The sequence below is a fragment of the Primulina tabacum genome, chromosome 3, assembly GCF_025594145.1.
Source record: "Primulina tabacum isolate GXHZ01 chromosome 3, ASM2559414v2, whole genome shotgun sequence".
NCBI classification, from domain to species: Eukaryota; Viridiplantae; Streptophyta; class Magnoliopsida; order Lamiales; family Gesneriaceae; genus Primulina; species Primulina tabacum.
The window spans coordinates 10,734,223-10,753,816 of NC_134552.1; the positions used below are offsets into that span (position 1 = coordinate 10,734,223).

General features: G+C 34.5%; 2 protein-coding genes and 1 pseudogene across 2 annotated transcripts; 1 reads left to right on the forward strand and 2 right to left on the reverse strand.

The window, feature by feature from the left end:
* Positions 1-3,417: 3,417 nt before the first annotated feature.
* LOC142540196 (uncharacterized) lies at positions 3,418-7,122 on the reverse strand. The gene is made up of 7 exons (XM_075646170.1): positions 7,021-7,122; positions 6,287-6,408; positions 5,125-5,164; positions 4,883-4,978; positions 4,465-4,661; positions 4,184-4,273; positions 3,418-4,029 (listed from the first exon to the last, which is right to left on the reverse strand). The coding sequence occupies exons 2-7, from the start codon at positions 6,400-6,402 to the stop codon at positions 3,576-3,578; spliced, it is 993 nt and encodes a 330-aa protein (XP_075502285.1). The 5' UTR covers positions 6,403-6,408; positions 7,021-7,122; the 3' UTR covers positions 3,418-3,575.
* A 6,816-nt stretch (positions 7,123-13,938) lies between these two features.
* LOC142538966 (putative membrane-associated kinase regulator 4) lies at positions 13,939-15,199 on the forward strand (annotated as a pseudogene).
* Positions 15,200-15,854: 655 nt separating this feature from the next.
* LOC142540197 (ankyrin repeat-containing protein ITN1-like) lies at positions 15,855-18,791 on the reverse strand. Its single transcript, XM_075646171.1, has 4 exons — positions 18,620-18,791; positions 17,711-18,280; positions 17,110-17,519; positions 15,855-16,979 (listed from the first exon to the last, which is right to left on the reverse strand). The coding sequence occupies exons 1-4, from the start codon at positions 18,639-18,641 to the stop codon at positions 16,155-16,157; spliced, it is 1,827 nt and encodes a 608-aa protein (XP_075502286.1). The 5' UTR covers positions 18,642-18,791; the 3' UTR covers positions 15,855-16,154.
* Between the last annotated feature and the right edge of the window lie 803 nt (positions 18,792-19,594).

A 19,594-nucleotide genomic window follows, 5' to 3' on the forward strand; every position in this document is an offset into this window, starting at 1 on the left:
TTCAAAGAAAATTGTGTAATATAGCACATGCCAATACAAGTCCTGTTAGGGGTGGGAAAAAATACCGAATTTTCGGTATACCGAGATTACCATAACAAAAAAATATTGAATTTACCGAATTTTAAGTATATCGAAGATTTCGATACGGTACGATAACAATACCGAATTTTTCGGTGCGGTAACGATATTTGAAAATTTTGGTATATACCGAAATACCGAAAAAATATACAAAAATTTTAAAATATATAATATTTTAAAACAATAAATTATAATTTTTTTTAAAATGTAATGTTTTTTTGGTTCGGTATACTGAAAATTTTGGTATAGTATCGGTATGAATTTGCTTATACAATAATTTAATATATAGATGAACTAAAATTAAAGAAAATAATTAAAAATAAAATGTTATATAATAATTAATAAAAAAATTAAATTTTAATTATGTTTTTAAAAAGTACAAATAAAAAGAAAAATAAATAGATGAGAAAAAAATGAAAATTTGTATTGAATTTGGAGATTTCTCAATTAAATGTACATCCAAATCTTTAGGTTGAATCAAAGACTTTTGTTGACATTTTATTGTTGTACCTTAGGCTATAATTCTTGTACTTAATAGAATTCCATAGAGTCATTAAAAGTCTATTGATATTTTGAATATTGTAGAGTTTTTAAAAGTTAAGTTTGAATACCACGTGACTTTTTAAAATTCTACAAAAGTTTACCTTGAATAACACTAAACTTTTATGGAGTATATAAAAGTCTAGTTTGAATACCTCTAGACTTTTAAACTCCATAAAAGTCATTAAAAGTCTATAACCAATACACCCCCTTAAACTAGCTTGGATAATTCAAAGTTTTGGCTGAGCTTTCTTCAATTTTATTTTAAATCATTGATCTGTCCGGCATTAGAAATTTTTTTAAAAAAATCATGTTATCTTGATCTCTTCTATATTATTTTCCCCTTGTAAAAAGTTAATATGAGATTATATTTTTTTTAATATAAAAATTTATATTAAAATACTGGACTTTACTGCAGACCTAAGCCTTGCGTTGTGAATTTTACCACCATTTAATAATTCCCACAACCCTAAAAAAGTTAATTATTAGCTGCAAATTCACTTGATTGGTCCCGCCAACTTGTAAATAATCATCAATTTTCACAATAAAGAGTGACACTGAATTTAGCCCCTTCGAACAACTTGGTGGATAGAATAGTATGAGACGAGGATAAATGCTCAATAAATAACTAGTGATCGACATTTATCTATCAATGTTTTCTTTGATACCCAAGGAAGTCTAGCCATCATTACCTTTTTTTTTTGTTAATCATGTTGGTTTTAGAAAGTTAACATACAATATGCAGAAAGAAAAGAGTGCTTGTTATGTTTTTTTTTTTTTCAAGAATTTGATCGAATGACGACTGCAAAATGATTTAGCTTCTTACAGAAAACAATAGTGGCATCTCAAAGTTAATCAAATTTTTAGCTCGCCCGATGGTAGAAAGTACAGACATAAGTCACGAGCTATTCGTAATAGAGATAGCAGAAATAGTCGCAAAAGAGGTGAGAGCTCATAGAACAATTGTCTCATTCTTTTTCAGTTTTTTCGATCTAAATAGTTATTTGTATGACAGACGATAACAACATACACAAATACTTCGAATTTTTTACTTAATTTATTTTCATGTTACGCTTGCGCCACATCGCATTAGCATGCCAAGGCACAAACAGGTCGGGCCATTGCGAGTCACAAGTTCAAGCAAAAAACCACCAGATTTGTTCAATTCAATTCTTTCAAAGCTGGCTTCTCATACTAACCGGGATTTTCAAGGTTGCTTTGGAAACTATTTCAAGTTCAGCTTAACCAAATACGGCATTTTGATACTTGTAGCATAGAGATGCTTGAATTTCCATGTTCTTATCAGACATACGAAATTTCAATATCTGAAGGATTTTTTGTGATTGGGCTAACCAAAAAACTCCAAAACTAGTTCTCGATCCTCAATAGGCTCATAATTTTTTTGAGATGCCTTAAAGTAGACGACTTTTTGTGACTGGGCTTGTTAATTATGTAGACACAATGTTAATACATTGCAAATATATGTAGATACAATGTTAATTATGATTGATTTGAAATGACACTTATATTGAGTTTTATTTCAAATCCCTTGTAAAAATCTTTTCCAAAGCAAATTATTTCATAAAAGCATCATAGCTTCGTTGACACGACCATGAACCATGTACCGAGATATAATAGTGCAGTAATGCATTGGGGAAAAGATTCACTGTAATCCTGCTCCATATCATCATGGTTACTGCTAGAAATACCATCCTTCTGTTCTTGATACGAGCTGTCTTCTTGATACCATCCATCCAAATAAGCTTCACCTCCTCCCCAACAGACACCAAAGTAAGATTTATATTCTCCAAAACAATTCCCACTGCCAGATTCTTGGTACCATTCCTCCGCAAGTCAAATCACCTTCAGCAGCCAATTTTACTCATAGTTTTGGTGTCATGAATTTAGCTGGTGCTCAGTTAATCGAACTCAATTTGAAATTTATATTTTACTTTAAAAAATGTTATAAAACTTGAAAATCTTCATCCGATACAAGTACTTTATTCTTTTTAACTTGATGTTCTTGTCAACTATGAACAAAAAATAAAATACCATGGTTTTTTCACATAAAGATAGTTTCTAACATAAAATACTAAATAAGAAACTTTTATATCATATTTAGAAGAATCTGGAATCCATACTTGAAGTATGTTTCAAGAAATAAAAAATTAAACAAATGACAACCGAATTTTTCAGTTCATTTCCTTGAAGTATGTTTCAAGAAATAATATTTCAAACTACCATAAATAAAATCCAAACGCTGCGTAAAGTTTTGATAATATAAGTTGTACCTTCAGAGGGCTTGGATGTATTACATCACCTACACTGTTTCGGAACAATATCATAAATAGTGATTAATATTCTACTACAATTAAGACTACAAATAAGGTATGTTCATTTATACTAAAGAGTCATTGATGGGGATGAAAAGTGTTGCCACAATATTCGTTTTCATCCCAGTCTATGACTATAGAAACATCTCTTATTTTGATTGTCGAATCATTCAACCATTTACCTAATAGCAATCACTTCGCATTTACAAGTCTGTTAATAAGATGCCACGCAAACTTTAGTATAGCATATTACCCAAGGATGTCACAAGACAATGTTAACGAAATCTTATTTTAAGTGTTTTCATCTTCCATATACAATTTCAAAATATTCATTAACTAGAAGCTTGAAAGCACAGATCTTGCAAACACTGCCAGAGTGGGTTGAACTCAACCCCACAAGCATATCACTGTCTCCTCAAAAATAAATAGTCATAGTTTCTTTTTGGAAAGCATTAGCGGCATGAAGTACCATAAACTTCTCCCGTTGGCATCCATTGAATAAAAACAGTTTAACATTGTCATTTAATAGTACCAATTAACCTGAAGCAGAAAAATGAGGGCAAAACCAACGTCTCAAGAACCTACCACAACCAAACAAAGTTTCACAGCTTTTACACCACTTGTTTAAGGAGACCTGCTACCTCTAGGAGTGTGGCGTGCATCGTCGTCGTCATCATCATTGACGGGACTCCCATCATCCCTCACAATTTGGCTAGGGCTGCGGTTATTACTATTCACAGCTCTGTACCTTGTAGTTGCTGGGCTTAGAGGGCTTCCACTAGTCTCCTTGGGACTGTCACTATAACCATCCTCCTCCCTTTCCCTTCTGCCTCTCCTGGGCGAAGGGCTTTCCCCGGGACTGTTAGTGTAGCCATCTTGACCAGTTTCATCTTCTCCTTTCTTTAGAGAACGACTTCCTCTTTCTCTTGGGCTGTCTCTAACAGGGGTTGAGCTGTGTTTCCTAGATTTGGATGGAGAAGCACGCCTCTTTGGTTCAGGGCTAACGCCAATTGGACTCGTCAATCTCCTTTCATCATACTCAACATCACGACCTCTTTTATGGGGGGACCTTGAACGGCTGTCAATTTTTTTTTTTCAAGTGAGATAGTGATAACATACACTAGAGAATTTTTCTGGGCATGTTACAATAAAAAAATCCAATCTAAGCTGAAGTTTTCCTTCATATTCCATGACATATGTTCCCAAAATGAAATTAATGAAACCACCTATACCTGTAACTACGACTTTTACTGAAACTCCGACTCCTGCCACGGCGTGGAGAACGTGACCTCCTGGGTGAACGTGAATAACTATGCTCCCGCCTAGAGCAAAAATCACATTAGGAACAAACCAACGGTTAGCAAGCTCGGTTTCTGAGGAACCAATGATTAGCAAGACAATCGGCTCGTCGAATGTAAGTACAACTAGCAGAGAGGCGGTGAAAATAACTAATGCAAGCAACATTAAATGCAAAAAATAAAACGAGTAACTAGAGCCCAAGGAACAGAAGTACCTCGGCTTTTTGGGACTGTTCTGGCAGTTTCTTTCTATATGACCTCTGTCACCACAGCGATAACACTTATTTTTCCAATCTCCAGCTGTGCAATCTTGGGCCCAATGGCCATCGAGACCACAGTTGAAGCAGCGTCCAGACCCAGGGGTGGGACCCCTGCCAGCAGATTCTCTAACTCTTCCAGGTCCCCGAGGCACCTGCACCACCAAAATTGAAATTCACAGCTAAAATTTTCATAAACAGAAATAGCAAATGAAAATATTGAATTAATTTCATACATTCGACATGCGTCAGCGAAAAATTAAAGATCTGCTTCATGAATCTGTTGATAAATTTTAAAAGGCAGTCATTGCTGTTTGAATGCAAAAGTCTAATAAGTCATCAGAGCTTAACCGAAAGAGAGCAAAAGGTTTCTTACCCCCTTAGCAAATTCAACAGTGATCCGTCGTCCATCAACATCTCTACCATCTAACTGATACTTTGCATCATCAGCATCCCGAGGATTACTATATTCCTTTTAATATGGCATGGACACAAAACCAATGTAGGACACCAATATCGCACCGTTGAAAAATGCCCAATCAAGCCAGGCATGAAATGAAAAAACATATAGGTTAACAAATTTAATTTAAAAGTAAGAAAGAGAGTGGTGGTACATACAACAAAGGCATAGTCTCGCTTCAAGTCCACGTCGCATACTCTGCGGAAATGGTTGCCAGAAACAGTAAGGCCATCAAAACTTACTTAAGGACTGGGGTGCATGACACTTGGCCCTCAATTTGAACTAAACACCAATTTGATTGTTGCAAATTCCATAAAAACATCAAAACACAACATAGAAAGACTCGCCAAAAGCTTCTAACAATGAGTGAATTCCACCATGTCCACCATCTCACCATTGACCACCAGGTCAGGTAAAGTTCACCCACCCAACAATGACCACCAGATGAGGCATACACGCTCAGAAACCTTCAACAGAATCACTCAAGTTAAATTCAAAGACACCTACGGGCCCATAGTTGCATCAAAAAACATGATCGTAAAATTCCCCAGTATGAACAATGCTTGTGGGAAACAACTGCTTTCTTACTTTGAGATAAGAAGCAAACCATAACCATAGGTAGCTAACCTCGGATATAGAAGCAAATAGAGGTAAAAACTACGCTAGATACGGGGTACAAAGTAAAAAACTCATTATTACTCATATATCTACACAAACCAATTTTTAATAGCTGAATTAAGGTTTGGTGGAAAGTAGAAGATAATTTCACATCATCATAATCTAGTTTCTAGTCCAGTTTCGCATAAACTTTCAAGCTATCTTATGCCTTCTGTTCAACAGTTATTCATTGTGAAAAGCTGCAGAAGAACCATAACAGAAGCAGTGTTTGGGGGAACACTATCATCATTATTCTAAAAAAGAAGCTAAAAATTAAAATTTCATAGTCCATAGAGAAGTACACCTCGAGGACACCCTGCTGAACCAGGGTGGCGAAGAATGAGAGGGAGACAAGTTAGAGAATCAAGAGTAATGTATGTTGAAAGCTAAAAAGTAAAACTACATAGTCCATAGAGAAGTACACCTCGAGGACACCCAGCTGAATCATGGTGGCAAAGAATGAGAGGGGAGACAAGTTAGAGAATCAATGGTAATGTATACCGGAAATATATATAGATTTCCCTTTAATAGGACAATAGTGAACAATAACAACTCATGCAGCCACCAGTTGAAAGTATAAGCAGGAAATTCATAAGAATTTCAAATTTAAAGGAACCAAAATCATTGTGTAAAGCCAGTGAGAGGTAAAAACCCATTAATTACCTTCCATATTTGCTGAAAATATGCTCCAAATCTCGAGAACGGGTCCTTGAAGACAAGTGACCAACATAAAGGCGAGCATTGCTGCCATAACGATCACGATCATCACGACGAGGCATTGCAATCTGAAGCCAATCAATATTTGTAAATTTAGAAGTATGAAAAATGAAATGAAGGCCAACAATATTATCACAGAGCAAAAGAAGGCAATGCATAAACACGAGTATGAAAATGGAAAATTCAACCATCCTTCAGACAAGAATTGGGACAGGAACCCTGACACTCAGATAAAATACCTCCATCTCAGCCATAAATTTTTCACCGCCATTTCCCGCCAATTTATCGGTGGAATTAGGGAGGAAACAGAGAAGTTTAACTATATCATAGTAATTGGTCTAGCATATCCGTCAAACAAACCCAAAAAGTTATGATACAATAAACAAAAAGCGCAAAATTTTTAAGGATAATTTCGGGGCAAAAACACCAAAGCAGGAAACACCGATTGGAAAACAAGAAGACTAATCATAATCAAATCATTTACACTAAAAAGAGCCGCGAAACCAATTTATCAGAACGCAATCATGATACTACAACATCATAGTCCAAATCTGCAGTCTCAAAAAGATTCACGACAACAAAATCACTAAAATTGCCACCACATGAACGTTTAAAAGAGTGTGCATATATCACACAAGTGCGAGAATACAAATAAATATCCCAAAAGAGAGCGCGATTACCTATAAGGTGAGATTCCCAAATGCCGCGAATGCAACCCTAATTTTTGGAAGGGTCGACTTAACGAGTAACGACCACATCTGTGGAAATTTCATGGCCTTTTAATGTAAGTTGACGGTTTGGATGCGTTGGCTGAAATCAAGGGTCCGGAATCAAAGTTATATGGGCCGGATTTGTTCAATGACCTAAAACCCCCCATTGTAAGGTGTGTATATATATCTCATCGACCCAAACAATAAATTTAATTAATGTATTGTGATTTTTTGTTCAATAAAATGAATTTATAATGTGATCTTTTGTACAGATAATATATGTTTTTGTGGAGAATAGGAAATTTATAAGAAATAAAAAAATCAAAGCTGTATAATGAAAATTTTGGGTGATTGCTTTATTTAAAAAATAATAGAAACTTAGATTTTAAAGGATTATTTGTAATGTCTTTATCCCCTATTGAATGGTGACTTTAGAGGTCTAATGTGTATAAAATAGTTTGTATAGAGTGAAGACATTATTTCGTATTTTCTAGTGAAAGTGTGATAAGAAAAATATCTGAGTGAGTGAAAATGAAAGCTCTACTAGTTCATTTAGGTTTAGCGAAACCCTTGGAATGTAGAGAAAAGCTGGCGGAATCGCTCTCCGCATTTGAGAAGGATGAGATCGTGGATAAATAAATAGTGCAATATTGTTGTACTTGGATGATGAGGTTCTAGGAGAAGCAGCCGAAGAAGATACATAAGCAAATTTATGGTCGAAAAGGGAGAGCTTGTATATGACGAAGTCGCTCACCAATTGATGTATTTGAAGAAAACTAGGAATGTACACGTGCGATGCACGTAGATGACTAATAATGAAAAATATAATCACGAGAATTAGATAATGTTTAAAGTCGTTTGAATAACATCATGTTTTTAAGTATTTATCAATCTAAATATATCAAAACACAATACATAAAAATACATCATGACAATAAATCATATATATTCACTTATTTATATGATATTTTTCAATCCGCGACATAATACAGCTCTCTTAAATGATAAATCAGCAAAATTATTTTTCATTCAAATATCATTCAAAATGAAAAAAACAATAAAAATAAAATTAAAAGAATAGTGAATTTTACCAAATCAAAACTAAAATTTACTTAAATAGAGTACACATAGACAAACGTCAAATAAAATTCTCTTAATTTACTAAATTATCATAATAATGTTAAAATAAAATCATTAAACTTGTTATTAAGATAAATATCACTTTTGCTTTTTCTAACTTTTAACACATTCCGGATTTTATTTAATTTCTATGTTTTTTTAGAATACATATTATAGATAATTAATTTTATATCAGAATCAATCATTTATAAATTAATATTGGTGATTAATAATTTAAGAGAAATAAAATTTTAACATAATACCACTGAAATATATATAGTAAAAAACATATATAAATAAAATAATATGTAATAACCAGTTAAAAAATTTCATATGTAAAATTGTAATATATAACAAATGATAATAAACTATCAATATAATTCATATTTATTATAAGGATTATATTGATTAAATTTTTTTTAAAGATTATATCATAAATTTAGTTTAAAATTTAGAAAAAAAAGAATGTGTATTAATGTCCAAATATATCCAAGATGAACAATGAATCACAAAAATTGACTAAGAAATGTAAATAAATAATTTTTTAAATAAAATTTAGAAAATAAAGAAGAATGTGAATTAATATCCAAATCTATCTAAGATGGACAATGAATCACAAAAAAACCCTTAAAAGACATATTGATTTAATTTGCTAACTTAAATGAACAAGGAAATGTAAAAAAATAATTTTTTTGGCATAAAATTTAAGAAATAAAGAGGAATGTGTATTAATGTCAAAATTCATCTTAAGATAACCTAATAATTTAATTGGCCAACTTAAATGAACAAGGACATATAAAGAAATTCACAATTGAAGTGGTATATTTATATGTATGTTAGATATTATACACTCTTCGAATGCATGGAGAAATGTTCATCGAAGAATATCTCGGTGATTTTAACAAAATTATACTTGATCTAAAAATTATAGATGTTAAAATTGAGGACGAAGGCCAAGCCATTATTTCGCTATGCTCTTTGTCGAACTCTGATGAAAACTTCATCGATGTTATGATGTACGGAAGTGAAACTTTTAATATGAAAGATGTAAAAGTTGTTTTTTTTAATTAATTAAAGGAAAAATATTGAAAAATAAAAATGATGGCTCGACAGAAAGTTTGTTTGCAAGAAACTGAATGGAAACAAGAAATAAAGGATCGTGGAAGGAGCAAATCTAGGTCTAAACCTAAATTCAGACCCAGAACATTCAAATGCGAACAATGTAACAAAAAAGGACATTTTAAAAAGGATTGTCCATAGCACAAAGGCAAGGGAAAGGAGAAAGACTTATGATTCTGGAAATGTCGGGTTCCCAAATTCTGCAATGCATCTAGGAATACTCCCTGATGAGCCGCTAAACACAGTTCGATCAAACGGTCTAAGAAGCTCAAGATTCTATAACTCGGTTGATGAATGGACATTATCACAATCCTTCCACTTTGTGCTATTCGTTGCAAGACTTTCACTACCATGTAGCACTCGTATAATTGAGTCCTGATGTGGGCTCATCAAGAAACAGCAAAATAGGGTCATGAATTATGTCAGTACCAATGGAAACACGACGTCTCTAGCTCGCCTCCATAAACTCCCCTGTGGCCTTCATCTCCGATTATAGTCTTCGCAGCATTGCGTAGGCCTAGCTGATCAATCACGACTTGAACTCGGGGTCGTTTGTGAAACCTGGGCAGGGTTTCTGGCAGCCTGAATTCTACTGAAAACACGAGGGTTTCTTCTACCGTACTCAATATTGTTAACAATGGGTCATCTTGCATGACGTGAGCTAATATTACTTTGAGAAGTCTGACTCCAGAACTTCACCATTCAAAGATATGGTCTCTTTGAGACTCTCTCGGGATATGCGGTTAGCTAACGAGTCAATCAATGTTGATTTCTCCCACCCGCTGGCTCCAAGAACAGCCAAGATTTCACCTTCCCGGGCATCCCAGAGATGTCAATTCAGCAAAGCTCTCATCCTGTGATGGTCCGCAAGCATTTGAACCACACCGGATGCTAAAGTACTTTTAGTAATCGAACTGGACTAGTTTCAAGTTAAAGGATCGATATTAGATTGAGGAGGATGTTGCCATTTTGGTCTCCTTGAGAATTTTGACCAAACAACCAATGGGTTTTTATATATTAATGATATATCGAAGAGTTATTTCGTGTGGTTTCACCCAAAATCAATGATTATTTCGTGTGGTTATTTGTATGTCATGATGTTTTAGCCAATATATATAATAAATATTATGATTGCCGCTTAATCCTAAGGCCATCTCCAACCCATAAATCTATTTTGGTGCAATTTCTGCACCAAATATAACATTCATCTCCAACTCATTTACTTCAAATCTTACACTAAAAAGTATATTCTTAGAATATTCTTTTTGTTTACTATTTATTTATAAATTTAACAATATAATTATAATTAATGTTAATATTAGTATTATAATTATAATTTTATTTTTATTAATACTTAAATTTATTTATTTGATTTTTATATATATTAACTCTAATATTTATCTTTGTATTTGTATTTCAATTGGGTATTGTAATTTTAATTTCAAAATTTTGCTGTTGGTTTTTCTGATATTTTATCAATTATATATTTACGAAAGTTAAAAATGTCAAAAATAAAAAAAAAAACTAGAAATATTTTTATAAATTTTCTATTATAATTATAATTAATATTTTTGTGTTTTAATTTTTATTATGAATTATATTTTATATCAACACGATTTAATTTTACTCATCAATTATATAATAATATTATTAAAAATATTTAATACATATTTATATTGATTAAAAAACAATAAAAATTTAAAAAAAATAAAAAAAGAAGGCCCAAACCCAGCGCCATTTTTGGCGCTGGGAGGGGAAATCCTGCGGGTTGGAGAAGCCCTAAGTCCTTAAAAGAGGGATGAACAACCCGACGACGTCACCATTAATCTATTTGTCGATTCTACTGCGCCATTGAGGTTTCTTGAAAGAATATGTTCTATCAATTTTCCAGGAACATGAAATTAGTAGTTTTGATTAAATTAACTGAATGTGGCTGACAATTGACATGTAAGTTTGTACAATTTAGAAAGGGATGTGTGGTGTTTTTTTTTTAATTATTATTATTATATTTTCTCTTCGTGGGGAACTATGCAGTTCTAAAGTTATATGAATCTCTTCAAAATGTATAAAATGGAGTTCCATTAATTTGGTGTCAATATCAAGAATCATTTTTTATAATTTAATTATGGCGCAAAGCTCATTTACCATCCACTCAAAAACTTGCAATGGCCATGAATGATAAATGCCTCTTGATTTTGGAAATGCTGACATACGGGACAAACCGGTTCGGTCGACCCTACCCCTGCGGGCACTGTCTGCAGGGGTCGATCCAACGGCTCGGATTTTTTCGAGCCAATTTTTTTTTTTTTTTTTACAGGGAAGGTTGGAGTGATCCGGACCGTTCATTGCGCGTGCAGGCAAACAAACCGGACAAACCTCAGAAAGCGTGTTTGTCTATCCGCTAGGTAGGAATCAGTATTTATTTATTGCACAATACAACGCACCAATGCGATCTTGCCACGTCGGACGGTAAAAGGCTCGCAAACATGAACTTTTTTAAGTTTGTCAGATGTCATGTGAGTTATCTGGCGTAGGCCTCCTTTACTTGTTTTGTTTGTGAACAAAAATATCGCAATTGACTCACAAATATTTTTTAAATTATCGAGCAAAATGGTCTAATGCAACAGTTATAATAAAAATAAATTAAATAATTATTTTATACAGGAAAATATTCTCTATAAGCAAGATTTAGTTATCATCGACACTATATACAACACAGAATTTATATATATAAAAAAGTAGTAACAATTTGAAATTACAACATTATGTAACACATTTATTGTTTTCCATTGACTTGTTTTTGTGTTCCTTCATCTTTCATGTGTTTTTACGACGTTCTACTATTTTTTGATGTGCAATGGATAAATCTCGAATTAACGCAAGAATTAACAAAATACGCTAGCCAGGTAAACTGAACAGGCTCGTCCAAGAAGTTGTTGACAAGAAAAATTGAACTCCTTACCAATGAATAAAATCTGACATCATATGTTGTTGATTTAAAAATCGAATTTCAATATAATATACGGTGAGAAATCATTTCAAGTGTAGCATAAAAAATAAAAAATAAAAAAAACTTTTTATAGTATCTATATATCCATACATTAATCAAATAATACTTAAATTTTATCTCACCTTTTAACTAACTCACATGTATAAGATGCGTTTACTTAGCGTCATAAGATTATACGTGAACAAATCAAATCAGAATTATTAAGATAATTTTATAAGATGTTGAATTATGATGGAACCGATCAATTTTGTGATTGAAATTACGGTCAAGTAACTAGTTGTAACTTTGTCCATTGTGCATGATAAATAATCTTTTTTTTAGTTATTTTTTTATTATTATTATTTTTTTTGTAAAATCAGATTTGTGATTTTTATTCAAGAATGTAAATTATTATTTTTCACATGAAAGTTATTTTTATTCAACGAAACTATTGGATATAAATATTTTATATTTTTTAAAAAATAATAAATTGAGTAAAAAAATCAATGAATTATGATAAGTTGATGATATACGATAAATCACATTAAATAATGTATCTTGAATTATTTTATTTTATTTTATCACGTTTTATATTTTTTAATGAGTTTTTAATATATCATGTATTGAGAAGTAAAAGATATTAATGTAAATTTTATAATTTAGAAATAACATTAATTAAAATCACACAGTAAACATGAGATTCCTTATCATACATAGCGAATAAACAAATAATTACGTATTTGCAGATAATAAATGTACGCGTAATTATGCAAACAAAATTTCGATCTCAGGGTAAAAATAAGTTTCCATTTTACAGTGTTTGGGTTAATATTGGAAAGTCAAAAATTTGTGTGAGACGGTCTTACGGTCGTATTTTGTGAGAGAGATATCTTATTTGAGTCATCTATGAAAAAGTATCATTTTTTATGCTAAGATTTCTACTTTTTATTGTAAATATCGGTAGGATCACCCGTTTTACGGATAAAAATTTGCAAGACAGTCTCACAATAGACCTACTCCGTGAAAACAAAAAAGAGGGTGTGAAGACGCCCATGTCCTGATCGAGTCAACGTGTGATTGATTCTATGAGAAATCAATTATTTCCATTAAATGACATACCAGGTTTCAAAAAAGAATGGGCCCATAATTTCAAATTTAATTATATTGAGTGAACTCACACAGAACCATAGGATAAAAACATTGTTTTTTTTTTTTTTGAAATGAGGATAAAAACATTGTTGTAAATGGTTTACTATGAAAACCAAATTAACAGTTTGGAAAGGAAATTCAATCTAAAATTTGAAAATCCAATGAATGTTGATGTAATAATTTAAACTATTTTACGTTATATGCAAAAAAAACTTCAAATTTTGAATAATTACAATTTCGTCCGACGGTAAACGATAAATCTGGCTACATTTAAGGAATTTGCCATTTTTTAGAAATACAAAAGTGATGCCTTATTTCTTTGGTAGACTATTTTTTGCAAATGTATCCATTCCAAAAATTAACTCCGCATGTGGTGTAACTTATATATCAGATGTGATGAAAAATATCCAAATTATACATCGAGTGGATCAATATCGTCTGATTCATAGACATGAAAGTGGATAGATGGGAGGGGCAAAGTAACAAAAGGTAATTGCTAAATTAAAAGTACATATTTCTCCTCTCCAAGAAATACAAAATGTATATTTCTACTTGAAGTTTCAAAGCTTTTCTTCTGACTTCGTGTAGTATCCACCAGAGGATGCTCTGCCCATTCTCCCCCATAATTTGTCGCTAAGCTTATTATCATCATCGCTACTCTGAAACACACAGCACATAGTATTAGAATCCATCCATTCATTTCACTTTCATGAAATTAAATGGCCAAGAATTTTGCAACAGATGAAGATTACATCGACATGGAACTCAATTCTATGCCGCATTGCTCCGCAAAATCGTCTCTACACAGCAAAGAGTTCGAATTCCAAATGTCTTCGTCCTGCTGCGAGAATGAATCCGCCATTTTTCCAGCTGATGAGCTCTTCTACAAGGGGCAAGCTCCTCCCTCTCCACCTCCCTCCGCGGCTGCAGATGGTCCAAAACCTCCTCCATACCGGTGAAGCTTTTGGAGAAGACGACTTTTACTACACGATGCCATTCCTGCCTGCTTGCTCCACGGCATCTTGTACAAACTCAAACACCCTTCTAGGCTCTTGCAACATTTCTCCATCGGAATCTTGCAGGGTAAGCTGTGAAATGGACCCTGATGATTATTTCTTTGAATGGTCTGCTGAGTTAAGCAGTTTCATTAATGGCAATCACTCGAGAAAAAATTCATGGTCCAAGAAATTTAAGCTGATTAAGCGTTATTCCGTTCTTGGGCAGAAGCTCAAAGCTTCGACAACTTATTTGAAATCTTTGTTCTCTAAATCTGCTTGCTCCGACGATCAATCTTCTGCTAAAGAAGCTGATAATCTGTCAAAAGTTGATGAGACTTCGAACCAGTACCTAAAAATTTCCAAGAAAAAGTCGGTTGGAGTACAGGATGTAAGAGCTTCATATCCAACAATAGCTAATATAATCAAGAACTTGGATAAGGAAGTGACTAACGAGGATTATGTGAATAGGAAATCGTTTTCCGGGTTAATTAAACGGCGTAATTCTTCGGCCAAGTGTTTGTCCTTATCTTCATCAAATTCTTCCTCCACTGGTTCGTCTTCATCGTCTTTGAATTCGAATGGGTTTCACGAGTTCCAGTTGTTTGGGAGGAGTAGCAGTGTCAACGAAGTTGAAAGTTCAATTGAGGCAGCTATTGAACATTGCAAGAGGTCTCAAAAGGCCAAAGATTCAAGAAACCTAACGAGGGATTCTGGGATTTGCAGTATTTAATCTTTTTGTTCAATAATTTTTCTTAATAATTCAGAATCCATGGTAAATAAAATGGTTGTTTTCCATCAAATTTTTTATTTTTTTTTGGGACCGCATTATGGTTTACTAGTTATTGCAAACTAAAGCAACAAAGAAAATCTTCGAATAAAGGGATTGTGAACTCCCCATTATTTACCTTAACATGGATGGTGCGGTTTTTTAATGAAGATAATAGATAGAAAAAAAAGTAAATGTACAGTTTATATTATACTTTCAAGAAGGAAGGAAGGAATATAGTCTAATTAAAAGTTGGAGTGAAACATTTTGTTGGATTCGAAGACGGTTCAATGCATTAGCAAGTGCCCGATTCATTCAAAAGTTGAGTATTGACCAAAACAGTCTCAATAATCCCTTTGGTTGATGTCATTTTCATTTTCTAGAAAATATATGCCCTGAAAAAATTTGAGCAAATATCATCTTTATTTTCAGCATTATGGAGGTTTTGAAAATGGGTGGAATAGTCAATAACTCCATATACAAACAAAAGAACATACTTCTTGAAGAGGTACACGTAGCTCGAATCAACAAGAATTCAGAATCTTTCACACGTCACAGATTCAAGTAAGCCAATGCTACAATGACAAAACATCAAGACAAATTGCACAAAGTAATTCTTGAGGAAAATTATGATACGGAACGATGGGGCAAAAAGGTTCATATATCTCTTGAAGATGTTTAAGTTCAAACCTTGATATAAATTGTGAATGGTCTCGATTCTTGACCCAAAATGGATCAATTCCAAGAACATCTTCCAGGTTTATACATCTTTACAAAACATACGAAGTAAATAAATAAATACATTGCTCTCTAGGCGCTTTCTTTTATATAGAAGCGAACCTCGTGTAATCCGAGTCTTGGTGAACCAACCGGTGTCAACTCATATGAGTTCCATTTAAATCATTTTAAACCTTCATTGATGTCGATTGAACACAATTATCCATTGCAAAAACCATGCATAGCATCAAATAGCATATATCGGGTTGACTTCTGTATCAGTATCTGAGTGTCGCCATGAATTAGTTCCACTCCTCGAATACTTCTCCTTCTTCCTCACTCGTCTTATCCTTCTTGATTTCAACACATAATAAGTCATAGCACTTAGAACCCCTGCCATCGTAACGCCCCCTGTGATGGTAACAAGAATCGCAGCCCACCTATTATGCCTACCCACAACTATATAAGATGAAGCAATGAAAGCCACTGTCGTGCAGACCGAGGCCAACCACATCAACTTATTTATCACCCCCACAACCCGTCTCTCGGATTTTATTTCTCCTCTAACCACAGTAATTTGTACAACAACAACAGCCAATGACGTAAAAAGGGCAATTGCATTAGAAATAAAGAAGACTTTGAACGATGGGTTGCTTACTGTCACTGCCGCGCCATTATCATTATCTCCTCCTGGAACGGAGAAAATGGCAGCAAAGGCCACAGTGGCAAAGAGAACAGCCACGACGGTGACCGAATTTGTAGCATTGTTGATTCCTTCTCTATGGAGTTTCCTAAGTTCCTTTGCTATACCATTCACGTTTTTGTTTGTTTTACGGGCTTGTTCAAGCTGAGTATGGACGTCTTTCTTGATTTCTGAGACGGTTTCACGAAGCTCATCACGTGGTTGATTTAGTTCATTGGCTCTGACTGCACCGTATTGAGTCAAGCACTCTTTTATTACCACCGTTTCCTCTGATAGAGGGAGCCCTTCGGCTATGTCAAGAGCTGTTTTGTGGTCTCTTGTCAAGGCATTTACATTTGTGTCACGGAGCATTAAGAGCTCATTCACAATCTACAAATACACAGCATCAACAATACTGTAAACTCAGAATAATATCTTGGTTCAAACAACACCTATAAATCGAAAGTCCTGACAACAAATGACAAGAGTGTGCATATTCAATCTTGGAATGATAACTAACCTCAGCTCGTTTTTTCCGAGTGGCTATATGCAGTGCTGTGTTACCGGACTTATCTGGGAGCATCACAATGGCCGCATCCGCATGCAGAAGCAACTTCACGACTGCACAGTTAACGCCTTTAACAGCCATGTGCAGGGCAGTCTGGCCTTTCTTGTCGGTTCTTCTAGCCAATTGAGGGTCCTTCTCAAGTAAAGTTTGAACAATATCTACATGTTCCTGTCGGGCGGCAAAGTGTAATGCATTTTTGCCATTAGATCTCGATATCTCCAGCAAGCTAGAATCCTTTAAAAGCAATTCTTGGACCACTGCTAGATGCCCTTTTGTAGCAGCAGATATGAGAGGAGTTGCATTCGATTGACCAACTGTTTTGCTTAACTCTACATCATGGTCCAGCAGTATCCGAACAATATCTGTAAACATATAGAAGCAACAATGCAGTATTAGATTATTTTCGAATGTAAAGCTTTAAATTTGATCCTCTAAGTCATCCTCGATTTTACAACCAAAAAAAAACATGTAAACCAAAAGGAATAGACGTATACGATTTTAAAAAAAAACATAATATAAAAGCTAATAGACATGTATTCTTATATTCAACCACCATGATGGCCTTGATTCGCTGCAACATGCAATGTATCAAAACCCGACTTATTCTTGATCCTGATTCCTTCTTTAGTAGAATAAGGCAGCAATTCTTTCACCACATCAATGGAACCCTTTTCTGCAGCTTTGAAAAGCGCGGTTTCCCCCAATTCATTAACCTCGTTAACAACAGCAGCCCTTATCTCAGCAACCTCAGCATCAAACTCAGCTGCACTCAACGTTTTAAGCATCTGCTCATTGATCTCGCCTAATATCTCCCTCACCGCCACAATGTCACCCTTCTGTGCTGCCAGATGAAGCTCTGTGTCATTGTGTCGACCCGTGACTTGTTTCACGTACTTCTTTTTGCCAGATTGGTCAATTCTTTTGCCCGAATTTGAAAGAACCAATGCTTTACCGGAATTGGAAACAATCAAAGATTTGCCCGAATTTGAGACTGCCAGCGCTTTGCCAGAGTTCGACGCCGTGAAATATTTGCTGGAGTTTGACACTACTATCGCCGGGGAACGTGGGGAAGGCGAAGGCGTTTGGGTTTCAAGAATTAAACCCATTTCCAGATCCTTCTCACCTGTTATCAATTACCACAATCAGATTATAATCAAGACACCTGCGTAAAAATTCTGCTGCAGAGCATTCGGGATTAAGAGAAACATCAATTCACGAATAAGTCTCAACGCAAGACCAAATCGTAGATGGATCTGTTTGTTTATCACCGAGAAACCCAGCATCCCATAAAAACTCCCATCAATATACAGCGACGATTGATTAAAAAAAATCCTTGAAGACAAAAAAAAAACATACTTCCCAGCAGGACAGCATTAAGAAAATCAATATATTGACAATCAGGCAATCAAAATAAGGAGCCCAAAAAAAATTTTATAAGCGTAAAAGATAATCAATCGCGTACCTTCTTCGTTGAGGCCACCCATGATCAAGAACGAAAACGTCTTTTCTTTTCTGTATTATTATTAGTTAATGAATTATTTGTTTTAATTCACTGGAGAACAAAGAAAAGCCCGAGGCAGCGGCGGCGAACGGCGGAGGAGGACAATTTTTTTTAAAAAATTTACAAGATAAAAAGTTCCATGCATAATGTGTAGCTCGACTGCCTATTAATTTGTATTATATTTAATACAACATTTCTAAAATACCGCATGGCGCAGTGGATTAAACGCCTCTGATTTCAGATCAAAAGGTCGTGAGTTCGACTACCGCTCTGTGATCGTGGTCGACAATTTTTCATTGAACTTCAAAACCCCGGAGTCTCCAATTTATCAGATGCAGCCAGAGATATAAATGAATTAAATTGTTTTTTAACTTTTTGAAGTTCGATTCGTTTGAGCTCGTTAAGATAAACGAACCAAGTTCAAGCTCTACAATATTCGGTTTGATACTTACGGGAAATTTAGGGTCCGATCCACGCAAGCGTCACTAATCCAGACACGGGCTCCAAAATTACCCTGGGCCTGAAATCACAAATAAGACCGTTAGGAGGGGGCCAGGAGGGTATCCTGGCGTAGCCCCTCCGACGCTCAAGTCAGAGACTGAGGATATATTGGGGAGCAGCTAAGGGCGCTGCTGAAAATAATATAGTGAATCCAATAACTGAACACTCAAACCTGGTATTTATAGGAGAATACATGGGCCCTTGATGGGCTTGTCTTCCTTTTGAGCTAGGGATGGGCCAAGGGTAATGGGCCCATCCATGGGGTATCACCAGTCTCCCCTCCCGAGTCGAACTGAATCGTAGGTTCAAAGTTCGATTAGATGTGTTGTCCTCGGGTCACCGGGTACGAGTTGTGTATTTTCTTCCGGTCGTTTGTCAGTCTCCAAAGATTTGGAAACAAATTAAATCATATCGCAATCTTGTTATAGTTTTCTC